This window comes from Petromyzon marinus, chromosome 84 (genome assembly GCF_048934315.1).
Source record: "Petromyzon marinus isolate PM22_M1 ecotype Great Lakes invasive population chromosome 84, UKy_Petmar_22M1.pri1.0, whole genome shotgun sequence".
In the NCBI taxonomy this organism is placed as follows: domain Eukaryota; kingdom Metazoa; phylum Chordata; class Hyperoartia; order Petromyzontiformes; family Petromyzontidae; genus Petromyzon; species Petromyzon marinus.
In genome coordinates this window covers 4687202-4704474 of record NC_133749.1, presented here as the reverse complement: position 1 = coordinate 4704474, position 17273 = coordinate 4687202, and the positions used below count along the sequence as shown (strand labels likewise).

The 17273-nt window shown below is 50.5% G+C and overlaps 1 protein-coding gene across 1 annotated transcript in view; it reads right to left on the bottom strand.

The window, feature by feature from the left end:
* Positions 1–5389, bottom strand: part of LOC116937752 (uncharacterized) — a 35064-nt gene extending 29675 nt beyond the window's left edge. The window contains exon 1 of the mRNA XM_076057787.1: positions 2320–5389. Coding sequence (XP_075913902.1) covers positions 2320–2358 — 39 coding nt within the window. The 5' untranslated portion in view covers positions 2359–5389. The remainder of the gene's footprint in view (positions 1–2319) is intronic.
* Between the last annotated feature and the right edge of the window lie 11884 nt (positions 5390–17273).

Sequence of the window (17273 nt, the reverse complement as noted above, 5' to 3'; positions counted from 1 at the left end):
AGACACACAGAGACACACAGAGACACAGAAACACACAGAGACACACAGAGACACAGAGACACACAGAGACACAGAGACACACAGAGACACACACAGAGACACACAGAGACACACAGAGACACAGAGACACACAGAGACACAGAGACACACTGAGACACACACAGATACACACACAGAGACACACACAGAGACACAGAGACACACAGAGACACACAGAGACACACGGAGAGACACAGAGGCACACAGAGACACGTGGAGACACACGGAGACACACGGAGACACAGAGACACACAGAGACACACAGAGACACAGAAACACACAGAGACACACAGAGACACAGAGACACACAGAGACACAGAGACACACAGAGACACACACAGAGACACACAGAGACACACAGAGACACAGAGACACACAGAGACACAGAGACACACTGAGACACACACAGATACACACACAGAGACACACACAGAGACACAGAGACACACAGAGACACACAGAGACACACGGAGAGACACAGAGGCACACAGAGACACGTGGAGACACACGTAGACACACAAAGACACAGAGACACACTGAGACACACTGAGACACAGAGACACACAGAGACACACTGAGACACACTGAGACAGACACGTGTAGAGACACACGGGGAAACGCGGAGACACGCGGAGACACGCAGAGACACGCAGAGACACACTGAGACACACAGAGACACTGAGACACACAGAGACACTGAGACACACAGAGACACGCTGAGACACACGGAGACACACAGAGACACACGGAGACACACACAGACACGTGTAGAGACACACTGAGACACACGGAGACACACAGAGACACACGGAGACACACACAGACACGTGTAGAGACACACTGAGACACACAGAGACACACAGAGACACACGGAGACACTGAGACACAGGGACGCAGAGACACGGAGACACCGGGTCTCCGTGTCTCTTGAGTGAGTGAGTAACTGAGTGAGTGAGTAACTGAGTGAGTAACTGAGTGAGTGAGTGACTTAGTGAGTGAGTGAGTGACTGAGTGAGTGAGTAACTGAGTGACTGAGTGAGTGAGTGAGTATCTGAGTAGGTGACTGAGTGAGTGAGTATCTGAGTGAGTGAGTGAGTAACTGAGTGACTGAGTGAGTGAGTGACTGAGTGAGTATCTGAGTGAGTGACTGAGTGAGTAACTGAGTGAGTAACTGAGTGAGTGGGTGAGTGACTAAGTGAGTGACTGAGTGAGTCGGTGGGTGAGTGAGTAACTGAGTGAGTGAGTAACTGAGTGAGTAACTGAGTGAGTGAGAAACTGAGTGAGTGACTGAGTGAGTAACTGAGTGAGTGTGTGAGTGAATATTGGAGTGAGAGATTGAGTGAGTGATCGAGTGAGTGACTAACTGAGTGAGTGACTGAGTGAGTGAGAAACGGAGTGAGTGATCGAGTGAGTGACTAACTGAGTGAGTAACTGAGTGAGTGAGTGTGTGAGTGAATATTGGAGTGAGTGAGTGATCGAGTGAGTGATCGAGTGAGTAACTGAGTGAGTGAGTGACTGAGTGAGTGAGAAACTGAGTGAGTGATCGAGTGAGTGACTCAGTGAATGAATGAGTGTGTGAGTGAATATTGGAGTGAGTAACTGAGTGAGTAACTGAGTGAGTGACTGAGTGTGAGTAACTAAGTGAGTAACTGAGTGAGTGTGTGAGTGAATATTGGAGTGAGTGAGTGAATGAGTGAGTGATCGAGTGAGTGACTGAGTGAATGAATGAATGTGTGAGTGAATATTGGAGTGAGTAAGTGAATGAGTGAGTGATCGAGTGAGTGACTGAGTGAATAAGTGTGTGAGTGAATATTGGAGTGAGTGAGAAACTGAGTGAGTGATCGAGTGGGTGACTGAGTGAATGAGTGATTGTGTGAATGAGTGAGTGAATGAGTGAGTGAATGAGTGATTGTGTGAATGAGTGATTGTGTGAATAAGTGAGTGAATGAGTGATTGTGTGCATGAGTGAGTGAATGAGAGAATGGGTGAATGAGTGAATGAGTGAGGGAATGAGTGGATGGTGAGAGAGAGAATGAGTGAGTGGGTGAGTGAGAGAATGAGTGAGTGGGTGAGTGAGAGAATGAGTGAGTGTGTGAATGAGTGAGTGTGTGTGTAAGTGGATGAGTGAGGGAGTGAGTGGGTGGGTGAGTGAGTGGGTGGGTGAGCGGGTGGGTGAGTGTGTGGCTGGGTGGGTGGATGACTGAGTGAGTAGTTGTGTGTCTGTGTGTGACACTGGGGGAGAGACAAAGGCGGCCGGGCGTGGTGGTGCTGGCCACCCACCCCCTCTGTGTGTGTAGCCACAGTGCCGGTAGCCTTCATAGACGCTGCTGCTGCTGCTAACACAGCACTTGCCCCTAAAGCCTGCCACAGGCTACCTGGGGGAGCTTTGTGTGTCTAGGTGCTTCTGTTACTAAGACAGCACTTGCCCCTACAGCCTGCTACAGGCTACCTGGGGGAGCTTTGTCTGTGTGTGTCTAAGTGCTGCTGCTAACACAGCACTTGCCCCTACAGCACTGCTACAGGCTACCTGGGGTAGCTTTGTCTGTGTGTCTAGATGCTGCTACTAACACAGCACTTGCCCCTACAGCCTGCTACAGGCTACCTGGGGGAGCTTTGTCTCTGTGTGTCTAGGTGCTGCTGCTGCTACTAACACAGCACTTGCCCCTACAGCCTGCCACAGGCTACCTGGGGGAGCTTTGTCTGTGTGTCTATAGGCGCTGCTACTAACACAGCACTTGCCCCTACAGCCTGCCACAGGCTACCTGGGGGAGCTTTGTCTGTGTGTCTAGGTACTGCTGCTACTAACACAGCACTTGCCCCTACAGCCGGCTACAGGCTACCTGGGGGAGCTTTGTCTTTGTGTCTATAGGCGCTGCTGCTGCTAACACAGCACTTGCCCCTACAGCCTGCTACAGGCTACCTGGGGGAGCTTTGTCTCTGTGTGTCTAAGTGCTGCTGCTACTAACACAGCACTTGCCCCTACAGCCTGCTACAGGCTACCTGGGGGAGCTTTGTCTCTGTGTGTCTAGGTACTGCTGCTACTAACACAGCACTTGCCCCTACAGCACTGCTACAGGCTACCTGGGGGAGCTTTGTCTTTGTAGGGGATAGGGGGATAGGGGATAGGGTGTAGGGGGCCAGGGGGTAGGGGTTAGGGGTGTAAACATGAACCCCTAATTGCAAGAAGGGGGGCTCGACCCCTCCCCTTCGCGTCTGTCAGCACTGAGGTTGAGTTTCCTCCAGAATCCGGTCCACAGAATCACGGCACAGACAAAGCACCCTCCCAGGAAGTCACTCACTCACTTACACACTTACACACACACTTACACACTCACACACTTACACACTCACTCATACACTCACTCATACACTCACTCATACACTCACACACTCACTTACACACTCACTCACACACTCACACACTTACACACACACTCACACACTCACTCACACACACACTCACACACTCACTCACTCATACACTCATACACTCACTCACTCATACACTCACTCATACACTCACTTACACACTCACACACACACTCACTTACACATTCACTCACACACACACTCACACACTTACACACTCACACACTCACACACACTTACACACTCACACACTTACACACTTACACACTCACACACACACTCACTCACACACTTACACACTTACTCACACACTCACTTACACACTTACACACTCACACATACACTCACTCACTTACACACTTACACACTCACACATACACTCACTCACTTACACACTTACACACTCACACACTCACACATACACTCACTCACTTACACACTCACACACTCAGTCACTCACACACTCACTCACACACATACTCATACACTCACCCACTCACTCACTCATACACTCACTCACACTCACTCATACACTCACACACTCACTCACACACACTCACTTACACACTTACACACTCACACACTTACACACTCACTCACACACTCATACACTCACTCATACACACACTCACACACACACTCACACACACTCATACACTCATACACTCACTCATACACTCATACACTCACTCATACACTCACTCATACACTCACACACTCACTTATACACTTACACACTCAGTCACTCACACACTCAGTCACTCACACACTCAGTCACTCACACACTCACACACACACTCACACACTTACACACTCACACACACACTCACACACTCAAACAAAGATCCCCCATATAGCCTGCACAGACTGTAGGGGCAAGTGCTGTTAGCGAGCACCTATGAAGGCCGGAACGGTACACGAGGGGGTGGGTGGCCAGCACCACGCCCGACCGCCTTTGTCTCCCTAGTGGCGATGTTTACACACCGCACCAGGTACTCATTTGAGGCTGAGTCGACCTAGGGGAGGCCCGGGACCGGTTCAGATAATCGTCACTGTGGTGTTGGCCGTGAGCGCGAATCGAACCCGGGTCGCCAGGTTCATAGCGCAGCGTAGCGCTAACCGCTACACTATCGCTCCACACACTCACTCACACACTCACACACACTCACTTACACACTTACACACTCACACACTCACACACACACTCACACACTTACACACTCACACACACACTCACACACACTCACACACACTCACTTACACACTTACACACTCACACACTTACACACTCACTCACACACTCATACACTCATACATTCACTCATACACTCACTCATACACACACTTACACACTCACTCACACACTCACTCACACACTCACTCATACACTCACTCATACACTCACTCATACACTCATACACTTACACACTCACACACTCACTTACACACTTACACACTCAGTCACTCACACACTCACACACATACTCACTCATACACTCACTCACTCATACACTCACTCACTCATACACTCACTCACTCATACACTCACTCATACACTCACTCACTTATACACTCACACACTCACTCATACACTCACACACTCACTCATACACTCACTCATACACACACAGACACACTCATACCCTCACACACTCACTCACTCACACACTTACACACTCACAGACTCAGTCACTCATACACTCACTCATACACTCACTCACTCATACACTCATACACTCACTCAGTCACTAAGTCACACACTCACACACTCACTCATTCACTCACCACACACTCATGCCACACTCACCACACACTCTCACCACGCACTGACCACACACTCACTCACCCACTCACTCACTCACCACTCACACACCCACTCACCCACTCACACACTCACTCGCTCATTCACTCACACACTCACTCACACACTCACTCACCCACTCACTCACCCACTCACTCACTCACCCACTCATACACTCACTCACACACTCAGTCACTCACCCACTCACTCACACACCTACTCACCCACTCACTTACTCATTCACTCATTCACCCACTCACTCACCCACTCACTCACCACTCACTCACCCACTCACTCACTCACCCACCCACTCACCCACTCACTCACCCACTCACCACTCACTCACCCACCCACTCACTCACCCACCCACTCACTCACCACACACTCACTCACCCACTCACTCACTCACCCACTCACTCACCCACTCACTCACCCACTCACTCACTCACCCACTCACTCACCCACTCACCACTCACTCACCCACCCACTCACTCACCACACACTCACTCACCCACTCACTCACTTACCCACTCACTCACTCACCCGCTCACTCACCCACCCACTCACCACTCACACACCCACTCACCCACCCACTCACTCACCCACCCACTCACTCACTCACCCGCTCACTCACCCACCCACTCACCACTCACCCACCCACTCACTCACCCACTCACTCACTCACCCACCCACTCACCACTCACCCACCCACTCACTCACTAACTCATCCACCCGCTCACCCACTCACTCACTCACCCACTCACTCACCCACTCACCACTCACTCACCCACCCACTCACCCACTCACCCACCCACTCACCCACTCACTCACCCACCCGCTCACCCATTCACTCACTCACCACTCACTCACCCACCCACTCACTCACCACACACTCACTCACCCACCACTCACTCACCACACACACTCACCACTCACTCACTCACCTACTCACCCACTCACCACTCACTCAGCCACTCACTCATTCACCACTCACTAACCCACTCACCCACCCACTCACCACACACTCACTCACCACTCACTCGCCCACTCACCACCCACTCACCACTCACTCACCCACCCACTCACCCACTCACCCACCCACTCACCCACTCACCACCCACCTACCCACTCACCCACTCACTCACTCACCACACACTCACGCACACACTCACTCACCCACTCACCACACACTCACTCACCACTCACTCGCCCACTCACCACCCACTCACCACTCACTCACCCACCCACTCACCCACTCACCCACCCACTCACCCACTCACCACCCACCTACCCACTCACCCACTCACTCACTCACCACACACTCACGCACACACTCACTCACCCACTCACCACACACTCACTCACCCACTCACCACACACTTAACCACTCACCACATCACACACTCACCCACTCACTCACCACCCACCTACCCACTAACCCACCCACTCACTCACCACACACCCACCCACTCACTCACCACACACTTAACCACTCACCACACACTCACGCACACACTCACTCACCCACTCACCACACACTCACTCACCCACTCACTCACTCACCACTACTCACCCACTCACTCACTCACCCACTCACCACACACCCACTCACCACACACTCACCCACTCACCACACACCCACTCACCACACACCCACTCACCACACACCCACTCACCACACACCCACTCACCACACACTCACTCACCACACACTCACCCACCCACTCACCACACCCGCTCACCACCCACCCCTCACCCCCCCAACCACCACCGTTACCATGGCAACGTTGTCTCGACCGCGCCACTCGCCGTTACCCTGGACACTTCCGTTTGCGCGATCACTCGTCACTTCCGGGCGCGTCACCTCCCTCCTCGTTCCCGGATTGGTCGAGGAGCTAATGAATAATTAATCAGCGGGGGGGGGTAGAGGGCGGTAACAAATTTCCTGCCCCACCTCGTGACGGCGTGACGTCACCCGAATAAATTAATGCATAGAGATACACATACATAGAGATACATATATAGATACATAGAGATATATAGATACATAGAGATACATAGATAGATACATAGAGATAGATACATAGAGATACATAGAGATACATAGAGAGATACATAGAGAGATACACACAGAGATACATAGAGATACATAGAGATACAAAGAGATAGATACATAGATAGATACACAGAGAGATACATAGAGATAGATGCATATAGATACATAGAGAGATACATAGAGATACACATAGAGATACATAGAGATACAAATAGATAGATACATAGAGAGATACATAGAGATATATAGAGATACATAGATAGATACACAGAGAGATACATAGAGCTACAAAGAGATAGATACATGTAGATACATAGAGAGATACATAGATAGATACACAGAGAGATACGAATAGAGATACATAGAGATAGATACATAGAGATACATAGAGAGATACATAGAAATACATAGAGATACACATAGAGATACATAGATACACATAGAGATACACAGGGAGATACATAGAGATACATTGAGATAGATACACAGAGATACATAGAGATACATAGATACATAGAGAGATATATAGAGATACATAGAGAGATATATAGAGATACATAAATATACATAGATACACAGAGAGATACATAGAGAGATACATAGAGAGATACATAGAGATACAAAAATATACATAGATACACAGAGAGATACATAGAGAGATACATAGAGAGATACATAGATACACAGAGAGATACATAGAGATAGATACATAGAGATATACATAGATACACAGAGATAGATACATAGAGATATACATAGATAGATACATAGAGATACATAGATACATAGAGATATACATAGAGATATATAGATACATAGAGATACACAGAGAGATACATAGAGCTATAAATAGATATATAGAGATACATAGAGAGATATATAGATACATAGATAGAGATACGTAGAGATACATAAAGATACACAGAGATATACATAGAGATATATAGAGATACACAGAGAGATACACAGACAGATACATAGAGAGATACATAGAGATACATAGAGATACATAGAGATAGATACATAGAGAGATACATAGATATACACATAGAGATACATAGAGATAGAGATGCACAGATACAAAGAGATACACAGAGAGATACATAAAGATACACAGAGAGATACATAGAGAGATACATAGAGAGATACATAGAGATGCACAGAGAGATACACAGAGATACATAGAGATACACAGAGAGATACATAGAGATACATAGAGATACATAGAGAGATACATAGAGAGATACATAGAGATACACAGAGAGATACATAGAGAGATACATAGAGATACATAGAGAGATACATAGAGATACATAGAGAGATACATAGAGATACACAGGGAGATACACAGAGATACATAGAGAGATACATAGAGATACACAGAGAGATACATAGAGAGATACATAGAGATACACAGAGATACATAGAGAGATACATAGAAATACACAGAGAGATACATAGAGAGATACATAGAGATGCACAGAGATACAGAGAGATAAATAGAGAGATACATAGAGATACACAGAGAGATACATAGAGAGATACATAGAGATACACAGAGATACAGAGAGATAAATAGAGAGATACACAGAGATACATAGAGATACACAAAAATACATAGAGATACGCATATAGATACATATAGATACATAGAGAGATACATAGAGATACACAGAGATACACAGAGAGATACATAGAGATACATAGAGATATACATAGAGATATACATAGAGATGCGTAGAGATACACAGAGAGATACATAGAGAGATACATAGAGATACACAGAGAGATACATAGAGAGATACATAGAGATACACAGAGAGATACACAGAGAGATACATAGAGATACATAGAGATACACAGAGAGATACACAGGGAGATACACAGAGAGATACATAGAGATACATAGAGATACACAGAGAGATACACAGAGAGATACATAGAGATACATAGAGATACACAGAGAGATACACAGGAAGATACACAGAGAGATACATAGAGATACATAGAGATACACAGAGATACACAGGGAGATACACAGAGAGATACATAGAGATACACCGAGAGATACATAGAGATACATAGAGATACACAGAGAGATACATAGAGAGATACATAGAGCTACACAGAGAGATACATAGAGAGATACATAGAGATACACAGAGAGATACATAGAGATACACAGAGAGATACATAGAGATACATAGAGATACATAGAGATACAGAGAGATACACAGAGAGATACATAGAGAGATACACAGAGAGATACACAGAGAGATACATAGAGATACACAGAGAGATACATAGAGAGATACATAGAGAGATACATAGAGATACACAGAGAGATACATAGAGAGATACATAGAGATACAGAGAGATACACAGAGAGATACATAGAGATACACAGAGAGATACACAGAGAGATACATAGAGATACATAGAGATACACAGAGAGATACATAGAGAGATACATAGAGATACATAGAGAGATACATAGAGAGATACATTGAGATACACAGAGAGATACATAGAGATACATAGAGAGATACATAGAGAGATACATAGAGAGATGCATAGAGATACACAGAGAGATACATAGAGAGATACATAGAGATACACAGAGAGATACACAGAGAGATACATAGAGAGATACATAGAGACATACACAGAGATACATAGAGATACACAGGGAGATACATAGAGATACACAGAGAGATACATAGAGATACATAGAGAGATACATAGAGAGATACACAGAGATACACAGAGAGATACATAGAGATACACAGAGACATACACAGAGATACACAGAGATACATAGAGACAGAGAGATACATAGAGATACACAGAGAGATACATAGAGATACATAGATAGAGATACACAGAGAGATAGAGAGATACACAGATATTAACAGAGAGATACACAGAGAGATACATAGAGAGATACATAGAGATACATAGAGAGATACATAGAGATACACAGAGAGATACATAGAGATACATAGAGATACATAGAGATATACATAGAGATACACAGAGAGATACACAGAGAGATACATAGAGATACACAGAGAGATACATAGAGAGATACATAGAGATACATAGAGAGATACATAGAGAGATACATAGAGATACACAGAGAGATACATAGAGATACACAGATAGATACATAGAGAGATACATAGAGATACATAGAGATACACAGAGACATACATAGAGAGATACATAGAGATACACAGGGAGATACATAGAGAGATACATAGAGATACACAGGGAGATACACAGAGAGATACATAGAGATACAAAGGGAGATACACAGAGAGATACATAGAGATACACAGGGAGATACACAGAGAGATACATAGAGGTACACAGAGAGATACATAGAGAGATACATTAAGATACACAGAGACATACACGGAGAGATACACAGAGAGATACATAGAGAGATACATAGAAATACACAGAGAGATACATAGAGAGATACATAGAGATACACAGGGAGATACACAGAGAGATACATAGAGAGATACATAGAGATACATAGAGAGATACATAGAGATACACAGAGATACACAGAGAGATACACAGAGAGATACATAGAGAGATACACAGAGAGATACATAGAGAGATACATAGAGATACACAGGGAGATACATAGAGATACAGAGATACACATAGATACATAGAGATACAGAGAAATACATAGAGATACAGAGAGATACACAGAGATAGAGATATACATAGAGATACACAGAGAGATACATAGAGACACATAGATAGAGATACACAGAGAGATAGAGAGATACACAGAGATTAACAGAGAGATACATAGAGATAGAGAGATATACATAGAGATACATAGAGAGATAGAGATACACAGAGATTAACAGAGAGATACACAGAGATTAACAGAGAGATACATAGAGATACACAGAGAGATACACAGATACAGAGAGATATACATATAGATACACAGAGATACAGAGAGATACATAGAGATACACAGGAAGATACACAGAGAGATACATAGAGATACACAGAGAGATACACAGATACAGATAGATATACATATAGATACACAGAGATAAAGAGAGATACATAGAGAGATACATAGAGATACATGCGAGTGGACTGGTGACCATGGGAGGTAATGACAGGGGAGTCAGCCTGCAGTGTGAGTGGACTGGTGGCCACGGGAGGTAATGACAGGTGAGTCAGCCTGCAGTGCGAGTGGACTGGTGGTCACGGGAGGTAATGACAGGGGAGTCAGCCTGCGGTGTGAGTGGACTGGTGGCCACGGGAGGTAATGACAGGCGAGTCAGCCTGCGGTGTGAGTGGACTGGTGGCCACGGGAGGTAATGACAGGGGAGTCAGCCAGCAGTGTGAGTGGACTGGTGGTCACGGGAGGTAATGATGGGGCAGTCAGCCTGCAGTGTGAGCGGACTGGTGGCCACGGGAGGTAATGACAGGGAGAGTCAGCCTGCAGTGTGAGTGGACTGGTGGCCAAGTGAGTAATGACAGGGGGAGTCAGCTGTGAGTGTGAGTGGACTGGTGGTCACGGGAGGTAATGACAGGGGGAGTCAGCTGTGAGTGTGAGTGGACTGGTGGCCACGGGAGGTAATGACAGGGAGAGTCAGCCTGGAGTGTGAGTGGACTGGTGGCCATGTGAGGTAATGACAGGGGTGTCAGCCTGCAGTGTGAGCGGACTGGTGGCCACGGGAGGTAATGACAGGGAGAGTCAGCCTGCAGTGTGAGTGGACTGATGGCCAAGTGGGTAATGACAGGGGGAGTCAGCTGTGAGTGTGAGTGGACTGGTGGTCACGGGAGGTAATGACAGGGGGAGTCAGCTGTGAGTGTGAGTGGACTGGTGGTCACGGGAGGTAATGACAGGGGGAGTCAGCTGTGAGTGTGAGTGGACTGGTGGCCACGGGAGGTAATGACAGGGAGAGTCAGCCTGCAGTGTGAGTGGACTGGTGGCCATGGGAGATAATGACAGAGGAGTCAGCCTGCAGTGTGAGTGGACTGGTGGTCACGGGAGGTAGTGACAGGAAGAGTCAGCCTGCAGTGTGAGGGGACTGGTGGCCACGGGAGGTAGTGACAGGAGGAGTCAGCCTGCGGTGTGAGTGGACTAGTGGCCACGGGAGATAATGACAGGGAGAGTCAGTCTGCGGTGTGAGTGGACTGGTGGCCAAGTAGGAAATGACAGGAAGAGTCAGCCTGCAGTGTGAGTGGACTGGTGACCAAGGGAGGTAATGACAGGGGAGTCAGCCTGCAGTGTGAGTGGACTGGTGGCCACGGGAGGTAGTGACAGGGGAGTCAGCCTGCAGTGTGAGTGGACTAGTGGCCACGGGAGATAATGACAGGGAGAGTCAGTCTGCGGTGTGAGTGGACTGGTGGCCAAGTAGGTAATGACAGGAGAGTCAGCCTGCGGTGTGAGTGGACTGGTGGCTACAGGAGGTAATGACAGGGGAGTCAGCCTGCAGTGTGAGTGGACTGGTGGCCATGGGAGGTAGTGACAGGGGGAGTCAGCCTGCAGTGTGAGTGGACTGGTGACCACGGGAGGTAATGGCAGGGGAGTCAGCCTGCGGTGTGAGTGGACTGGTGGCCACGGGAGGTAGTGACAGGGGGAGTCAGCCTGCGGTGTGAGTGGACTGGTGACCACGGGAGGTAGTGACAGGGGAGTCAGTCTGCAGTGTGAGTGGACTGGTGACCACGTGACGTAGTGACAGGGAGAGTCAGACTGCGGTGTGAGTGGACTGGTGGCCACGGGAGGTAGTGACAGGGGAGTCAGCCTGCGGTGTGAGTGGACTGGTGGCCACGGGAGGTAGTGACAGGGGGAGTCAGCCTGCGGTGTGAGTGGACTGGTGGCCACGGGAGGTGATGACAGGTGAGTCAACCTGCAGTGTGAGTGGACTGGTGGCCACGTGAGGTAATGACAGGGGTGTCAGCCTGCAGTGTGAGTGGACTGGTGGCCATGGGAGGTAATGACAGAGGAGTCAGCCTGCAGTGTGAGTGGACTGGTGGTCACGGGAGGTAGTGACAGGAAGAGTCAGCCTGCAGTGTGAGGGGACTGGTGGCCACGGGAGGTAGTGACAGGAGGAGTCAGCCTGCGGTGTGAGTGGACTAGTGGCCACGGGAGATAATGACAGGGAGAGTCAGTCTGCGGTGTGAGTGGACTGGTGGCCAAGTAGGAAATGACAGGAAGAGTCAGCCTGCAGTGTGAGTGGACTGGTGACCAAGGGAGGTAATGACAGGGGAGTCAGCCTGCAGTGTGAGTGGACTGGTGGCCACGGGAGGTAGTGACAGGGGAGTCAGCCTGCAGTGTGAGTGGACTAGTGGCCACGGGAGATAATGACAGGGAGAGTCAGTCTGCGGTGTGAGTGGACTGGTGGCCAAGTAGGTAATGACAGGAGAGTCAGCCTGCGGTGTGAGTGGACTGGTGGCTACAGGAGGTAATGACAGGGGAGTCAGCCTGCAGTGTGAGTGGACTGGTGGCCATGGGAGGTAATGACAGGGGAGTCAGCCTGCGGTGTGAGTGGACTGGTGGCCACGGGAGGTAGTGACAGGGGGAGTCAGCCTGCAGTGTGAGTGGACTGGTGACCACGGGAGGTAATGACAGGGGAGTCAGCCTGCGGTGTGAGTGGACTGGTGGCCACGGGAGGTAGTGACAGGGGGAGTCAGCCTGCGGTGTGAGTGGACTGGTGACCACGGGAGGTAGTGACAGGGGAGTCAGTCTGCAGTGTGAGTGGACTGGTGACCACGTGACGTAGTGACAGGGAGAGTCAGACTGCGGTGTGAGTGGACTGGTGGCCACGGGAGGTAGTGACAGGGGAGTCAGCCTGCGGTGTGAGTGGACTGGTGGCCACGGGAGGTAGTGACAGGGGGAGTCAGCCTGCGGTGTGAGTGGACTGGTGGCCACGGGAGGTGATGACAGGTGAGTCAACCTGCAGTGTGAGTGGACTGGTGGCCACGTGAGGTAATGACAGGGGTGTCAGCCTGCAGTGTGAGTGGACTGGTGGCCATGGGAGGTAATGACAGAGGAGTCAGCCTGCAGTGTGAGTGGACTGGTGGTCACGGGAGGTAGTGACAGGAAGAGTCAGCCTGCAGTGTGAGGGGACTGGTGGCCACGGGAGGTAGTGACAGGAGGAGTCAGCCTGCGGTGTGAGTGGACTAGTGGCCACGGGAGATAATGACAGGGAGAGTCAGTCTGCGGTGTGAGTGGACTGGTGGCCAAGTAGGAAATGACAGGAAGAGTCAGCCTGCAGTGTGAGTGGACTGGTGACCAAGGGAGGTAATGACAGGGGAGTCAGCCTGCAGTGTGAGTGGACTGGTGGCCACGGGAGGTAGTGACAGGGGAGTCAGCCTGCAGTGTGAGTGGACTAGTGGCCACGGGAGATAATGACAGGGAGAGTCAGTCTGCGGTGTGAGTGGACTGGTGGCCAAGTAGGTAATGACAGGAGAGTCAGCCTGCGGTGTGAGTGGACTGGTGGCTACAGGAGGTAATGACAGGGGAGTCAGCCTGCAGTGTGAGTGGACTGGTGGCCATGGGAGGTAATGACAGGGGAGTCAGCCTGCGGTGTGAGTGGACTGGTGGCCACGGGAGGTAGTGACAGGGGGAGTCAGCCTGCAGTGTGAGTGGACTGGTGACCACGGGAGGTAATGACAGGGGAGTCAGCCTGCGGTGTGAGTGGACTGGTGGCCACGGGAGGTAGTGACAGGGGGAGTCAGCCTGCGGTGTGAGTGGACTGGTGACCATGGGAGGTAGTGACAGGGGAGTCAGTCTGCAGTGTGAGTGGACTGGTGACCACGTGACGTAGTGACAGGGAGAGTCAGACTGCGGTGTGAGTGGACTGGTGGCCACGGGAGGTAGTGACAGGGGAGTCAGCCTGCGGTGTGAGTGGACTGGTGGCCACGGGAGGTAGTGACAGGGGGAGTCAGCCTGCGGTGTGAGTGGACTGGTGGCCACGGGAGGTGATGACAGGTGAGTCAACCTGCAGTGTGAGTGGACCGGTGGCCACGGGAGGTGATGACAGGTGAGTCAGCCTGCAGTGTGAGTGGACCGGTGACCACGGGAGGTGATGACAGGTGAGTCAGCCTGCAGTGTGAGTGGACTGGTGGTCACGGGAGGTAGTGACAGGAGGAGTCAGCCTGCGGTGTGAGTGGACTAGTGGCCACGGGAGATAATGACAGGGAGAGTCAGTCTGCGGTGTGAGTGGACTGGTGGCCAAGTAGGAAATGACAGGAAGAGTCAGCCTGCAGTGTGAGTGGACTGGTGACCAAGGGAGGTAATGACAGGGGAGTCAGCCTGCAGTGTGAGTGGACTGGTGGCCACGGGAGGTAGTGACAGGGGAGTCAGCCTGCAGTGTGAGTGGACTAGTGGCCACGGGAGATAATGACAGGGAGAGTCAGTCTGCGGTGTGAGTGGACTGGTGGCCAAGTAGGTAATGACAGGAGAGTCAGCCTGCGGTGTGAGTGGACTGGTGGCTACAGGAGGTAATGACAGGGGAGTCAGCCTGCAGTGTGAGTGGACTGGTGGCCATGGGAGGTAATGACAGGGGAGTCAGCCTGCGGTGTGAGTGGACTGGTGGCCACGGGAGGTAGTGACAGGGGGAGTCAGCCTGCAGTGTGAGTGGACTGGTGACCACGGGAGGTAATGACAGGGGAGTCAGCCTGCGGTGTGAGTGGACTGGTGGCCACGGGAGGTAGTGACAGGGGGAGTCAGCCTGCGGTGTGAGTGGACTGGTGACCACGGGAGGTAGTGACAGGGGAGTCAGTCTGCAGTGTGAGTGGACTGGTGACCACATGACGTAGTGACAGGGAGAGTCAGACTGCGGTGTGAGTGGACTGGTGGCCACGGGAGGTAGTGACAGGGGAGTCAGCCTGCGGTGTGAGTGGACTGGTGGCCACGGGAGGTAGTGACAGGGGGAGTCAGCCTGCGGTGTGAGTGGACTGGTGGCCACGGGAGGTGATGACAGGTGAGTCAACCTGCAGTGTGAGTGGACTGGTGGCCACGTGAGGTAATGACAGGGGTGTCAGCCTGCAGTGTGAGTGGACTGGTGGCCATGGGAGGTAATGACAGAGGAGTCAGCCTGCAGTGTGAGTGGACTGGTGGTCACGGGAGGCAGTGACAGGAAGAGTCAGCCTGCAGTGTGAGGGGACTGGTGGCCACGGGAGGTAGTGACAGGAGGAGTCAGCCTGCGGTGTGAGTGGACTAGTGGCCACGGGAGATAATGACAGGGAGAGTCAGTCTGCGGTGTGAGTGGACTGGTGGCCAAGTAGGAAATGACAGGAAGAGTCAGCCTGCAGTGTGAGTGGACTGGTGACCAAGGGAGGTAATGACAGGGGAGTCAGCCTGCAGTGTGAGTGGACTGGTGGCCACGGGAGGTAGTGACAGGGGAGTCAGCCTGCAGTGTGAGTGGACTAGTGGCCACGGGAGATAATGACAGGGAGAGTCAGTCTGCGGTGTGAGTGGACTGGTGGCCAAGTAGGTAATGACAGGAGAGTCAGCCTGCGGTGTGAGTGGACTGGTGGCTACAGGAGGTAATGACAGGGGAGTCAGCCTGCAGTGTGAGTGGACTGGTGGCCATGGGAGGTAATGACAGGGGAGTCAGCCTGCGGTGTGAGTGGACTGGTGGCCACGGGAGGTAGTGACAGGGGGAGTCAGCCTGCAGTGTGAGTGGACTGGTGACCACGGGAGGTAATGACAGGGGAGTCAGCCTGCGGTGTGAGTGGACTGGTGGCCACGGGAGGTAGTGACAGGGGGAGTCAGCCTGCGGTGTGAGTGGACTGGTGACCATGGGAGGTAGTCACAGGGGAGTCAGTCTGCAGTGTGAGTGGACTGGTGACCACGTGACGTAGTGACAGGGAGAGTCAGACTGCGGTGTGAGTGGACTGGTGGCCACGGGAGGTAGTGACAGGGGAGTCAGCCTGCGGTGTGAGTGGACTGGTGGCCACGGGAGGTAGTGACAGGGGGAGTCAGCCTGCGGTGTGAGTGGACTGGTGGCC